At 40.2% G+C, this 15,424-nt stretch overlaps 1 protein-coding gene across 1 annotated transcript in view; it reads right to left on the bottom strand.

Annotated features, from left to right (window-relative positions):
- LOC110533842 (ephrin-B1) overlaps positions 1-15,424 on the bottom strand; it is a 72,697-nt gene that overhangs the window by 29,916 nt on the left and 27,357 nt on the right. Inside the window, exon 2 of the mRNA XM_021618384.2 lies at positions 4,387-4,664. Within this exon, the coding sequence (XP_021474059.1) occupies positions 4,387-4,664 (278 nt within the window). The remainder of the gene's footprint in view (positions 1-4,386; positions 4,665-15,424) is intronic.

Genomic DNA, 15,424 nt, shown 5'->3' on the forward strand with positions numbered 1-15,424 from the left:
TGCCGGACCGAGACGTATACTTCAAACACCAACTTCTCTGGCATTATCACTTTAATATGAATTCAGAAGGCAGAAATTATTAAATATTAAAGCATTGGGCCTCTCACTAAAGGCTTCAGTCATACATAAACTAGATTTAAATCCAAACTGGTTCTCTAGCAGATTAGTACAACCTCTCACTTTCGGTTATTTCAAAATGAAATCTCCAAAATATTGCTATTTTTAAAACAAGCCATAGAAAGCTGGTTGCAATTTCAATTTAATCCACCAGAAAAGACAGAACAAATATTAGAAAAAATATATATTTCCGTTATATAAACGGTAAGGAACTTGTCTGTCGGCCCTGCATTAAAATTGTGCTAAATAAAAGTATACCAGTTTCATTTAAGGACCAAAAAATGTATAGCTGCACCATACAGGTTGCAAAATAGTTTGGAGGAGATTACTGATGTACTGATACACAAAATGTTTTAAAATGTAAATTATTATACAGAATTCTTGCAACCAATAGAATGTTAAATATATTAGATTACTTGTTTTGGTACTGCCCATACTGTGTGTAGCTTGTTTTTGGTCACAGGTTTGGGAATGGCTGAAAAATCTCACTTAAATTCATTTTAAATTCAGTCTAACACAACAAAATGTTGAAAAAGTCAAGGGGTGTGAATACTTTCTGAAGGCACTGTAGCTCTATGTGTTTGATTTTTGAAACAATCCACAGCAAATTATTTAAAGAAACTAGTGATCCTCTGTGGCTAAGTCATGCTCTCTGGTGAAGTGCTTTGAATTTTTTTATTTTGGAGTAATGATATAATACTGGCAAAACATACATTTATTTTAGGTAAAGCCAGCATCTGAGCAGTGCACTGTTCAGTTGACAAGCTTAGGTCTTTCCTTTCCAATTCGCAAGAGACTGCTTGAAACCAGAGAACTGTATATAATGAAGAGATGCTCATGTCTCCGCCCTAACAATGGGAGTCGTTGTCCCAAAGGCGAGAATGCAGTTGACAAGCTCAGGTCTGCATATTAAGCCCATAGAAACGCACAGAGGTTATTCTGGACAGATTTTGGCAAGAGTGAGCCTCTTTCGCTTCGTCTCTCTGCTTAAACTCTCTCACCGGAGAAAACATCGGAGCGAGTGAAACAGCGCCACTCTGTCTTACTATATGTAGCCCATGTATCTGATGCTATCTGGTCAAAAAGAGTATGGCATCAGATACATGGGCTACACATACAGAGACAGAGGGGCACTGTTTCGCTCGCTCGGATGCTTTATCTGAGATTGATGCGTCTGTCTGTCGGCATGCGTCTCTGTCAAATAAATTAAAAATATTTATATATTTTACTTGGATGGGCAAGGAGGTAAGGTGGGGTGGGCCAAGCCCCCTAAGGCCCGCCCATAATGCCGGCCCTGTATGCCAGAGCATATATTTTTATTCTTAGGAGGGAGTTAAAAGTTAATGCTAGCCTTCTCTGTGTACTGTATTATCCACCAATCACTGGAGCTAATTAGAGGCATTATCTCTGGTCAGATGATGTTTACAGAGCAGTATACAAATCTTTGATGAAGCCTTACGGCTACTTTGCCACAGATCAGTAAAACAAGCACAGTTTGTCATAAAGCCACAGTTATTCTGAGAGAGAGAGTCAAAGTGCACACAAAGCTGGACCAGCTGTGTCCCATTGCCTCGAGACAATATTAAAGTGCCAGGGAAGTTTCATCTGATCAATGGAGTGATACCTAATAGAAAAATTGTTATCACAGAGTTAGATTGAGACAATTTGGCATACCAATTGAAAAAAGTGTATGATTAATCTGTACTGTCTGAGGAATGTTCATGGTCAGTTGTTTTGAGTCAAAGGAAACAAAGATCTGACCTCAACAGGGAAACTCTTCGAGGCACTTTATTTTCCCTAATGTCATAAAAACTACTTGGACCCATAAAACAGCTTTTATACGCCCTTAGTACACTCTAAATGTAACCCCTAGGATCTCTGCCAATTTTCTGAAAATGAGGTTTCAATACACCAACAAGTAAACTAATTACATATGTTCTAATATGGACATATTGTATAACAGATTATATTGTCAATGGCTTACGAACATATATATTTTATTTCTTGTCTGTGTCTGACATACACTGAGTGTACAAAACATTAAGAACACCTGCTCTTTCCATGACATAGACTGACCAGGTGAATCCAGGTGAAAGCTATGATTCCTTAATGATATCACTTGTAAAATCCACTTCAATCAGTGTAGATGAAGGGGAGGAGACTGGTTAAAGAAGGATTGTTAAGTCTTGAGACAACTGAGACTTGGATTGTGTATGTGTGCCATTCAGATGGTGAGTGGGTACAACAAAAGATTTAAGTGCATTTGAATGTGGTATGGTAGTAGGTTTGTGTCAAGAACTGCAACGATGCTGGGATTTTCACGCTCAACAGTTTCCCTTGTATATCAAGAAGGGTCCACCACCCAAGGGGGTGAGCAACTCAATATTAGGAAGGTGTTCTTAATGTATTGAAATATAGAAGTTGACCACTATTGATCAGATCATCAAAGACACAAAGTCAGTAAGATCTCAGAGAGACTCACACTGACAGCAGCACTCTTGGCAATAGACGTCCTGCGTTGTATTAAACCATACTTTGATTTACGAGGAAACAATTGAATCAGCAGTGTAGAGTGCACTCTGCCTCGCCTCTCGTCTTCATCACTAATCCATCACTACTCAGAAAGCTACAGAGTTCACTAATTAAACAAGCACTTGAGCTCATTTCCCCTATATCAAGGGTGTTTAAACAAACAAAAAAAGCCACTGCTTTTCAAATGGATGTCAAAAGGATACTGGATACCTGATCCAACATACTGTACATGTGTGGCTGGGACACCTCTTACACATTCAGTGTGCACACGTTTTGATAAATGTGGCCCATTTACTCGCGAAACCACATAAATCGTTCTTTTGGAACAAGACTAAAGAACATGAGAAAAATATACTGACTGCTTTCAAGGATAGTCGAAAATGTAATCGGTTTGTGGCAAATATGCAATATGTTTGCTTTCCTCACAGGGAAGTATCAAAACTGCAAGCCTTTTTTTTTCATGCTTCACCAGTCATTCAGAATGTTTTGATAGGTCATTCACGTTGGGTTGGAAGACATTAGTGAGACTGGACATTATGGTGTCATTGATGTTCTATTGCTAGATCTCTGAGAGGATAGGACAATAGCAGAGTACCTTCCCCAGCCAGCCACCAGTGATTGTCTAAAGACATACCATGTGGATTAGAGGGTTAAAGAAAAGCAGCCGTGGGCCTGTGGAGTCAGTTGAAGTCGATTATGTGCTGGTGTTAGGATGTCAGAGCCAATGGGCCCGGCTCAGCGATGTGTAACAGAACAAATCAGGCCTGCTTGACTGGAGCTGACCCCTCTGCCACTGAGTTTTAGTGTTATTGCAACTGACCGGATCTGACAGAAACGATTTTGCCTCAAAAAATTCAGAAACGCCACTGCGTTTAGAGTCGCGCTGAGCAGTGAGAGCTAGGCTAGTAATGGCTGCACTTAAACACAATGGGTCAAAAAGATATCAAGGCTGCTAAGGCATTCCTGACCAAGGGCTACTTGATAAGGCTTTTATTCAACACACATTATATTCCGACGACCTTAAGAAAATGTTTATGGGGGGCCATGGGAGGTTAATGTGAGCTGTAATGATTTCAGGATCAGCAGGATAATCAATTCAGTGGTACTAGACAGGTCTCTTTCAGAAAGTTACATGCTCCACAGCAAATATTTTATATAAGCTTTAATTCCAAGTCAAAGGCACAAGTAAGTACAGTACCTCTTCTATATGTTGCATACTATGGAACGTTAAGCCCATGGAAATTACAATTGTTTGATTTTATCGCAGCATTGCAATACCCATTTCTAAATTGTAGATTTAGGAAAAGCCTCGTTGCATTTAAGTGCCTTGTGAATCCTTTGTATTCCATGTCAGGACTGTATTAAAGGAATACTTATCTTCTTCCCCAGTGTCAGAGTTTTATGTATTTACTATGAAGGAAGTTAGAGATAGTTTCGTGAGCCAATGCTAGCTAGCGTTAGCGCAATGACTGGAAGTGTATGGGTATCTGCTAACATGGATACCCATAGACATCCAGTCATCCAGTCAACTCTAGTACTTAGTTCAAACTGCACTCAGTCATAAAAAATGGTATCCACAAGTTCATCGGACTCTGGGGAAGTAGTTCAAAAATCCCAAATGATCCCTTTAAACTATGAACAATAAATGAACAATTATGTTGTAATTTGTAAGCATAAATAAAATGTTTATAGATGGTGTAAAATAAGATACAGTAAGGTAAAACGCCAGATACTCACATGTGATGAAGTAGTTGATGTTCTTTTTGAACTCCAGGCCCATGTAGTTTGGACTGAACTCCTGAAACTTGATGGTGAATTTGATGTCCTTCTCAGGTTTATTGCAGTTGACCAACACATTGGGGTCCATGACCGTGCTGCACTGGTCTGCCTGGTCCTTCTTCACCAGGTACAGTTTGTAAAACTCATATGGCCGCCCCATGTCTGCCTTTGGGCAGATAATGTCCAGCTTGTCCCCTATCTCTGGGTAGATCACCAAGCCCTTCCCATACTGAAATCTGAAACAGACAAAATATGACAGAGAAATATTAGAATATTTCAAATATTCTAATAACCATACATGCAACGTTTGGGCATACATCACATTAATTGCGTAAGTGTGTAATAACACTGTAAAATGCCATTCTTCTCTTCACACAAGTGTTTTTTTTTTCTGTGTCTGGCTGAACAGCGACTAAGGGGGCATTCACACCAAATTGGTTTGGAGTGTTTTTTCCGAACTCTGGTGCATTAATCCCCCTAGTTCGGTTCATTTGGACTGGTCTACGCACTAAACAAAGCATCGTGGTTCGTTCAAAAAGGGTGGTCTCGGTCCGATTCAATTCAGATAGTGGTGGTGTGGTTCTTTGCAGGTGAGAACGCAGTCCAGACCAAACACAGGAAAAAAGAACCAGAGTTGCGTAGTCATATTAGTTTGTTAAGTGCGAGCATAATTTGATATCTTTGAAACATTGTGAGAGTTGATGCATTTAGGAGCACATCCAATGCAGACGGGGGCTATACCGGGAATATAGGCTACTGAATATAGCATATTCACTTCGCAGTTAGAGCGGCAATTGCGCTGTTTCCTCCCGCATGTTGTTGGAAAACCAAAGTAATATGAAGATTGGGAAACAAAAGTGATGCTTTATAATAATCATGGATGGACATGGGTGCACGTGCATGGGCACGTGGTTTTGTTTAGGAATTTTTGTTTGTTTGACATTTGGAAATGTGAAACCAACCGGGCCAAGTGAAAGAAATACAAAGAATCAAACTATTCTAACCGATTTGAACTATAGCTCAAAACTGTGTGAAAACGCTCAAATATAGAGTAGATTGTTTGTTATTTCACTTCACTTAAAGCCGGTGCAAAATAAATCATGAGTGAATTCATTGCAAGGAACAGGTTAAGGGAAGCAGGGGCGGGTATTTACAACATCAAACACACAGATAACAACCGAGAGCCCAAGCAGTTATACGGTAAACACATGCATTCATTTACATGAATTCCCTTTGATTTAAAACACTGTAAACAAAGCAAACATACAGCACATTGCCAGGGTAGATGTCAATAGGAAATCAGTATGACAGAGGGCTGCAGGGGTCCTGACTGAGCTTAATCTGCGCCCGGCGAGGGAGAGTAAAGATAAACACACAGCACTGTGATGGTCAGATGGCATGCATGCCTTATCGAGATGCTCCACGCCTTATCTTTCACATTCATTTTGATATCTTCTCTCTAACTCAAAGCAACAGACACTGCTGAATTCTATTTGAGGATTTGGACCCGCTGATTGCCTTTGGTGTGTGATACTTTGAGTGGTTTCATTTCCTTTTTGCCTTCTTGATAAGAACCCTTAGGTCTGCCGACATGCTTAATCCACACAATTCATTATAAAAGAAGAGCTGATGTAGGCAATATTTGATCTGGTACTGTAAGAAGTCAAACAAATCTGTGTTGAATGTATTTTTGTTCAGCTTAAAGTCTAAACAACCTTGTCCTAGTTACCAGAGTGACGTTGCTCAATTTGATAATGACGTATTTGGTTACGGTGGAGACGGAAAGGGACAATCTGATCCTTATTTACATTTGTTTGCATATACACTCTTCCAGACCAGTTAAATTAGTTAAATAAAGGTAATAAAAAATATACTGAAGCAGAACTGGCATACTATTACCATACTGTACATAAAGACCAAGCAGAGTGCACAGTCTGGAGTCAGCACAGTTTGCCTGGCCCTGCGGTTAGCTTGGTGTTGTCTTTGTTTCTCAGACAGTGGGTCCTCTGTTTGGCTTCTCAAACTCGTTTGATTTGCCCTTATCCTCAGGCTTCTTCAGAGACTGATCAAATGTCTGGCTTTAGTTTTCATATTGTCTACAATGTGTTTCTGAGCCAAAGGAAATGCATTCTTCAACGTGTGTAGGCTACATAATGCAGCTCTGTTAGCTAACTTTCTCAAACTAAAGACTTTCGCATGCTTCGGTTCGGTTGGCACCTAGCCGAGAACCCAACGAGTGAGCTCGCATACGCCTTTAAAATACCTTTGCTTGAGCAACAAAAACAAAGCGTCAATAGTACCGTTTGTCCATCTTGAGACTCCGTAGCCAGTATACACTTCCTCAAAAGTCTAAAATAACTCAAGAAATCTGTCATTCATTTTTACGTTTTTGTCAAGGAGATCTTAGTCGTGCAATTTTACTCCTAACTAAGATGTTTGGAGCAGTATTTCTCAAGTGATTTTCTTTTCTTCATGGAAACGATTCATCTCTTATTGAATGACAACAAACACGTCATTAAAGAATCCCTACTATTGACCAATCACCGGAGACCAAAACGAACAAAAACTGTTCTGAACTGTTTCAGATGGGAAGCATGCCTTAACATTCAAACCTCCACAAAGCAGAAATGCTCTCTCTGCTATAATCCTCTGTATTTGCGATCATGGGACCCTGAGAGGATAAGGTAAACGGCCACGGGCCAGCACAAAGTAATGCGGCTAACAAAGGGTTCACTGCATTTGCGGTAACCGTCAACTAGCAACATACTGTATAAAAAAAGAAACCAAACCAACTGTTTTTCAAACTAAAGTGACCAACACATAATTCATAGCTGTCTACAAAACCGACACTGATTGTCTCATTCTGTAGTCTCTCAGCAGTAGCCCCTTCTTCAGTTCACTTTTATGGCTTCACACAAGCATCTCAAAATGGAGTACTTCAACAGAAAAATATGACAAAAACCATGTTAGATATCTCTCTATACACTGGCAGAGCAATTGCTGTTGATAGGTGGCCGACTCTGCGTGGGCCAACAAAAATAGAGAATAGTACATGTACAAAAACACCAACAATAAATGCCCCAAACCTGACTAAATGAACAACAGAGTGTAGATGGCAGAGAAGGATATAACTCAAGGATAACTTTAAAACCACGTAATACCATGTCTGCTGCTGCTCTGTGCTGATTAGGATGTCTCCGGTTTTGTGACGCTTCTTTGCCTGCCTATTATTACTATTATTAACAATTTTACAAGTAGATGTCCAAACAGATTCTCCATTCCCTTTGTACTGATCCAACAGGACTGATGCTCAGAAGAGCTAAGAGGCCGAGCAAAAGACTGTTCAGATTCAAGACTGAACACTGGAAATTACAGGTCATCTTCACGATTAAGGCTTTAAGCTCTGAATATCCTCCCACTACTCTAGTTTCCATAGGAAATGTGGTTTAAAGAGTGACAATTTAACATGGCAAGCAGGAGTTTATATTTTTATTCATCACTATTATTTTCAGGGACAGATATCAGCAGAGACAGTGGGGTATTATGTGTGTTTTAAAGTGGAATGAATATGAATGAGATTGATTGGCATATTCATCAGGAGTGCTCAATGGTTGCCATTTCATTCAGTTTGCCCGTCATACAAATCCTTTCATGTCTTTTCAATGGTCATTTTTCATCAGAAGAAGACAGGTATTATTACAGCTCTCCACAGTCAGTGGGGTTTTAAAGTGCTGTTATCTGCACGTGCAGCGAGCACACCAGGATCCTTTTCAGTTTAGGATGCATGGTGATCCTCAAATAAAATGCATTATATAGAATATGGGTACAAGCATGTTCAAATCACCATAATTCATTGTTACAACATAGAGATGTTTTACTCAAGGTCTTAAAAAAGGCAGAATCAAACAAGTAACTTACATTTACATAAACGATCACAGACAATAGTGGGGGAAAAACAATGAATGGTCAGTCTCATTCTGGATAGTGATACAATGACAATAAGCAAAATAGCTATCAGCATAATAACATCTGCAACTATTGACTTGAAATTCAATTGTCAAGGTCTTCCAGGGCAGGGAAAAATAGCAATGTTGCACTGAGTGCATTTGTGAAAACAGATTAAAAAAAGATTGGATTTGATTTCAATATTGAGCTAATCCTCCATGACCAGGTTGCCTCTCCTCCTGCTGCACGTTGCCACCCTGGGCCTGATGCTGCCTCCGCTTCGAGGCCCCTGAGATCCTGTTTAACATAATTAGGTACCAGGTCAACCCCTTATCACAGCCTCACATGCAAAATAAAATTAACTGGGGTCCAGCAGAGACACAATATGGTGACTGCTGCTCTCAATCTCAAGACACAGCCCCTCAAAGTCAATAATCTAATAAACATTAGAAAAACACCCAGTTTAAACCGTGGGGGAATTATTGCTTATAGATAAGCGGCTGCTAGATTAAGCCAGCTTCTGTTAACATTTTACAGCATAGTTATCTTAATGTTTGATCATTCTAAAAACATTGAGTGAGTGACAAGTTAAATTAACACTCCTTTAAGACAAACTTTGATCGTTCTCCTTGCTCTGAAATCAAAGCATAAAAATTAAGTCAATATTTTGTTTGAATGTTAAATTGATGTTTTAGGAGTCAACATATTTGCATTAAAATATACTTCCCAAGGCTACAACCTCAGGCGGACATTTGGCTCCATTATGGTCAAACACTGAATCACAGACATTCAATCAGCCTGTCAATGAAGATGTCAACTTCTGTGAACCATCACTGATACATGCCTCTGGTTGAACAAACCAAGCAGACATCTAATCAAATAAAAACACAAATGTCCCAGTATCTTTCCCACTGCTAGCAAAACTACTTAATCAAATACGTGTCAAATACACCAGGTGCAAGGGGACAAACTCAAGCAATATGGGCAAAGTTGAAGAAGCAAACTGATCTCCATTGTCTGCGCTGCTCATTATCAAACTGTGGAAAGACTGAAAAATAGCCCTCCTTTGTTCTTCACTCATTTGGGCCTCCTACACACTTAGAGCCTAGGCAGTTCCATTCAGGCTTTGGAGGAGACAAGGCCTCATTCTCTCGCCAATCGGATTTACAAGATGCACCATTAGGGCATAAACAAGTTGCCATGGAAACATTATGGTTTTTGCACAATCTGTCCCTTTTCCTCTCCCTCCTTCCCCCCCATCCTCTCTGATTGAAAATGATTAAACAATATACAGCTGTAGGGAGGGAAAATATGTTATCTTATTCAAAATGAAGGTAAAGACTTACATGTACTTTCGTCTGTGACTAATATGTGAAGTCAATTTATTCAAAGCCAGGAAAATAATATAAAATATAGGTTTGAAGTTACATTGTATGCGATACAACCCCACCCACAGAGTGACAAATGATAAACTTCATAGGACATCATTATCACAGTGTTCTGCTTTTCTCATTTTAACATGAAGCACCCAGGTTCTCTCTCTCTCTTTACCAATTAAAGAGCTACAATTCGTAGTCCATGCAAATGAAGTTTATTCATTCACATGCTCTCACAATGCTACTGAGCTCTTCTCACAGCCAAGGGGGAAAAGGAGCTCTCATAAGTGGCATCGCCACACTCTCCTCCCCCCTTCATACATTCCAAGGGGGAATTCAAGCACATGACTTGGCAGACCCCTCCATCCCACAATGCCTCTCTGCTGGAGGATTTAGGCTATCCAATGGAATATCAGAGAGCAGTGCAACTAGTCTGACACTCTAAAGCAGTCACCATTCATACAACACTCTCAATAGGCCTCGAGCTAGCTAGAAGGCAGGATACACTCTACATTCAAACATGCACTTTGCATACTTAGTTATTTAATATATAGATATAATGATCAGTACATTTGAGTTGAAGACACAATTGACTATGCAAACTTGCTATTGACTACTTTTCTTTTGCAGTTGAAGGATGTTGGGCTCTCCAAAAGAAACTTTTCTTTATTTCACCATAAGTAGTTTTCCCCTAGTCCTATTTTCAATGTTGGCTAAAAATGGAGATTGGCAGGTATAGTTTTCCTTCATGCCTGCAAATCATTAACTAACAGAAAAACATCTTCTTGCTCTGACAGTAATTTGAGGGTAAGGGAACCACAGCCCAAATGAGCTGTTCTGCAGAGAGGGAAGAAAAACAAATGCCTCAAAAAAGAAAATCAACATACATCAAATCTTAAAAACATTTCCTGCAAGTCTGTGATTGTGTTAAAATACTGAAAAAAAATATAAACACAACATGTAAAGTGTTAGTCCTATGTTCCATGAGCAATTTTCCAAAAAGCTTTATTTCTCTCAAATTTTGTGCACAAATGTATATACATCCCTGTTAGTGAGCATTTCTCCTTTGCCAAGTAATCCATCTACATGACAGGTGTGGCATTTCAAGAAGCTGAATAAACAGCACAATAATTACACAGGTTCACCTTGTGCTGGGGACAATAAAAGGCCACTCTAAAATGTGCAGTTTTGTCACACAAATAAATGCCACAGATGTCTAGTTTTGAGGGAGCATGCAAACGGCATGCTGACTGTATGAATGTCCACCAGAGCGGTTGCCAGAGAATTGAATGTTCATTTCTCTACCATAAGCAGCCTCTGTCGTTTTAGAGAATTTGGCAGTACATCCAACCAGTTTCACAACCGCAGACTACATGTAACCACGCCAGCCCAGGACCTCCACATCCGGCTTCTTCACCTGCGGGATCGTCTGAGACCAGCCACCCGGACAGCTGATGAAACTGAGGAGTATTTTTGTCTGTAATAAAGCCCTTTTGTGGGGAAAAACTCCTTCTGATTACCTGGGCCTGGCTCCCCAGTGGGTGGGCCTGGCTCCTAAGTGGGCGGGCCTATGTCCTCCAAGGCCCACCCATGGCTGCGCCCCTGCCCAGTCACATGAAATCCATAGATTAGAGCCTAATTTATTTATTTAAATTGACTGATTTCCTTCAAGTAACTGTAACTGAGTAAAATGGTTGAAATTGTTGCATGTTACATTTATATTTTTGTTTCGGTATATATTTCAGATATGGATGTTGCTTTCCTGTTCAAAAGACTGCATCTGAAACAGTTAGTACTGCTCAATAAATTATTACTGTAGCGTTATAAAAACGATTGCCATATTGTACACATTTTCTGTTTGTTTTGCTTTAGGTTGATTCTGTTTGTACTTCATATAATTGCCAAGCGGAACATATCATGTAAACAGAAATGTACAGCCATTCATGGGGTACAGTATAAAAAGGCCTGTGATACCATTCACCCCTAAACCAATTCCTTGGTTAAGGTTGCTCAAATACAGACTGGTCATTGTTTAGAGTTCAGTGTGGAATAATGGCTTTTGTGTCAATGGGCTATACTGTGGTTTACAGAGGCCCTCGTGCATCACTTAAGTATCACAGCAATTTCAACGAACCAAGACATTTTGCCCTCAACAATGATTTGTAAAGCAGATGGCCAGTTCGTGTCCAGTGGTGGAAAAGGTACCCAATTGTCATACTTGAGTAAAAGTAAAAAGGTACATTAAAAGGGGCTCCCGAGTGGCGCAGCGGTCTAAGGCACTGCTCCTCAGAGCAAGAGGCGTCACTACAGTCCCTAGTTTAGAGTTTCATAGGGCTGCACATAATTGGCCCGGGTTTGGCCGGGGTAGGCCGTCATTGTAAAATAAGAATTTGTTCTTAACTGACTTGCCTGGTAAAATAAATAGAAAATAACAAGCAAAAGTGAAATTCACCCAGAAAAATACTACTTTGGTAAAAGTCTAAAAGTATCTGGGGTTTGAATGTATGGTGGAAGTGGTGGAAAAGTGGTGGAAAAGGTACTGAATTGTCATACTTGAGTAAAAAGTAAAAGCTATACATCAAATTCATTATATTAAGCAAACCAGATGGCACAAAGGTTATTTTTTATATATTTTTCCCCAGATAGCCAGGGGCACACTCCAACCCTCAGACATCATTTACAAACGCAGTATTTGTGTTTAGTGAGTCGGTGCGTGAATTGGACCATATTTCTGTCCTGCCTGAACATTTCAAATGTAACGAGTACTCTTGGGTGTCAGGGAAAATGTATGGGAGTAAAAAGTACATATTTCCTTTAGGAATGTCATGGAGTAAAAGTAGTCAGAAATATAAATAGTTAAGTACAGATACCCCCCAAAAAATGACTTAAGTACCACTTCAAACTATGTTGACTTAGTTAGAGGATCAGGCACAGAGATGTCATGCCCATAGGGGGCACAGGGCTCCTTATGTTCTCCCGAGTGGCGCAGCGTTGAAAGGCACTGCATCTTAGAGCAAGAGGCGTCACTGCCGTCCCTGGTTTGAATCCAGGCTGCATCACATCTAGCTGTGATTGGGAGTCCCAGCACAATTGGTCTGGGGTAGGCTGTCATTGTAAATAGAATTTGTTCTTAACTGACTTGCCTAGTTAAATAAAAAGAATAGGGGCACATGTCCTCTCAGACTTGTCCTGCAAAAGAAACATTGCCACTTAGCAATTGTATGAAGTTGGCTTTAGCTAGTCCAGATTGGGAACCTATCTACCAACCTCATAACTAGCTGTCAAGAAGCCATTTGAGGCTATCAATCACGTTAGAGTAGCCAACTATCTTAGCTGACAAGGTTGGTAGACTAAATGTACTACATGTAAGCAAGCATTAACTGACTAAGTGTCACATTCCTTTCAATCTTTTACCCAGATTTTAGCAGAAATGCAGAGAAGCATATTTAGTTTCTTTAAACAAGAACCACCAGTCAGGAGGATACAGACATATTTTTTTTTACATAGATTTATGCACAATTATTAAGGCTCTAGATTGCAGGAAAAGGCTGTTTCGGACCACACCCAAGCCATCCTCACGTATTGTGTGCCCCCTCAGATTTTTGGGGTGCATGATGCCCCTGATCAAGCACAGTTAAACAGCTAGAGGGCTGGTAATGTGTTATCATAAAGTTGCCATACCCTCACTGAAATGTTCAAATACATATCGAAGAAGGAAGGGTAAACCCTGGAGCAACAGATGCCCCCAACAGGCGGAGAGAGATAATCACCCTCCTTACTAAATTTGCTTTTACGTCTATTCTGGTCTCCAGTGCATGGAGCTGCCTGAGATTACAGTGATACAGTAATTGGCAACATGGCTGTGACTCTTCCAGATCAAGAGCCCAGTTTGGAGTATATACGTTCTTGTGGGCTGAAGACTGAAGCCCAAGGCTGGCTGTGTGAATTATCGAATGATCCCAATTACCTTCAAGCAGGCTAAGGATTCTGCAAAAGGCCAGTGGCAGTATGAAGAGTTGTCACTATGACTGGGGTTTGATTCAGTGTAGTAACACCCTCCTACACATCAAACAGTGACCAATGGCTAAACCTAATAACTCACTGGACAATTATCAGTCACATCATAGAAGTGCACAGCAGACAAGTTGAATGCTGAGAAATCATATCTGTCTACTACACAGTGCTTAAACACATATAAACGTGTATAAAACACGCACACATATCCACGCTATAAACACTTGATATCAGACACAGAAGCAGAAAAGTGCCTGATGTATGACTAATTTAGACATTTCCTTTTCAACTGAAAATCTTTCCACACCTCCTTCTTGTCATATGCGTAAATGTGTCCCAGCTTATGCTGTAAAATACAAACAGGATTTCTAAATGATAAATTCCACCTAGAAATGAGAGTGGGATTCACCACATAAAATTCACCACCATAAAAATACAACTCGGCAACTGAGGCAAGCATGAACATCAACTGGACTTTTAAAGCCTACATCTGAGGGGTGGTAACTCTTTTAAACAGCTATGCCACTCTGACCACAAGGGCCTCGTACCAAAAACTTTGTTTAAATATTTGTTTTCTGAGATGTGGAAATACTGACTTATCTACACTCTTAAATCTAAATACAAAAATGAGTACAGTAAATAAAATCTAGGCCCTTTCTAAGCAGGTTGGAGACAGAGGCAGTCCAGGGTCACTGTGGTCCTGAGAGACACGTTTTCAGTCCTGGAGGAAGCCCAACCCCAGATGGACTCTGATCTGCTTCACAAGGAAACCGGCTACAGGCTGTAGACCCAGGGGGCCTAGTGGCAGCCCAGCAGACCAGGCCTGATCTGAACGGTGGCCAAAACACACTGAGTGATAGAAGAGCGCTCCATACCACAAGGTCCTCAGGATGCTCCTTAAATTCGTTTTTTTTTAGGCGTCTGCCTCTGACTGTGATATGTGCTTCTAATGAGGAGATATCCGGGTGGCCTCATGGAGACAGGGATGACATGATGAGACATGCTGTGTTATAATATGCAGGGGTAAACAGACTATTACCTGGGATCGGAGAGGAAGGTGACATCCATACCCTGCTACTCGATAAGAGGGGGAGATTTTCTGTTCAGTATCAAAAGGGCTTTGACAACATTTCTCTGTGATGTGTTTCTGAGGCAGGTGCCCTGGATAACATACCAGGAATATATTTGGCTGCATGGCACATGGAAATAAATATATCACATATTTACCACAGGAGACTACTAGCTAGCACTTGCTATGGACATACATTTGAATCAGAGGTATTTACAGTATACAAAATGGTCAACCACTCAGTGTTTTTATTGTTTGGGTTTATGTATCTTTCTGTGATAGCAAAGAAGGGAAAAAAAAGACAACCTAATTTCAATATCCTCCAACACAGACCAATGCAAAACTAAAACCACCATAAAGATGTTCAGATAGTGCCTCTTCTGTTGTTGCATCCCTTCAAGGGTACTAGGAAAAGTGTATAGAAAGAAATGTATACAAATCAATGGGGCATATAAAAAGCAGAACTTTTTAAACTTATTTTTAAAAGTTGCCTCAACACTGCTTACACAACTCGTGTTCTCTGCTTTTTTCTCAGTTTTGCCTTGGTTTGGGGAAGGTAATTAGCTACTTTGAGTCCAGCAAGGCAGCATAA

This window comes from Oncorhynchus mykiss, chromosome 10 (assembly GCF_013265735.2).
Source record: "Oncorhynchus mykiss isolate Arlee chromosome 10, USDA_OmykA_1.1, whole genome shotgun sequence".
In the NCBI taxonomy this organism is placed as follows: Eukaryota; Metazoa; Chordata; class Actinopteri; order Salmoniformes; family Salmonidae; genus Oncorhynchus; species Oncorhynchus mykiss.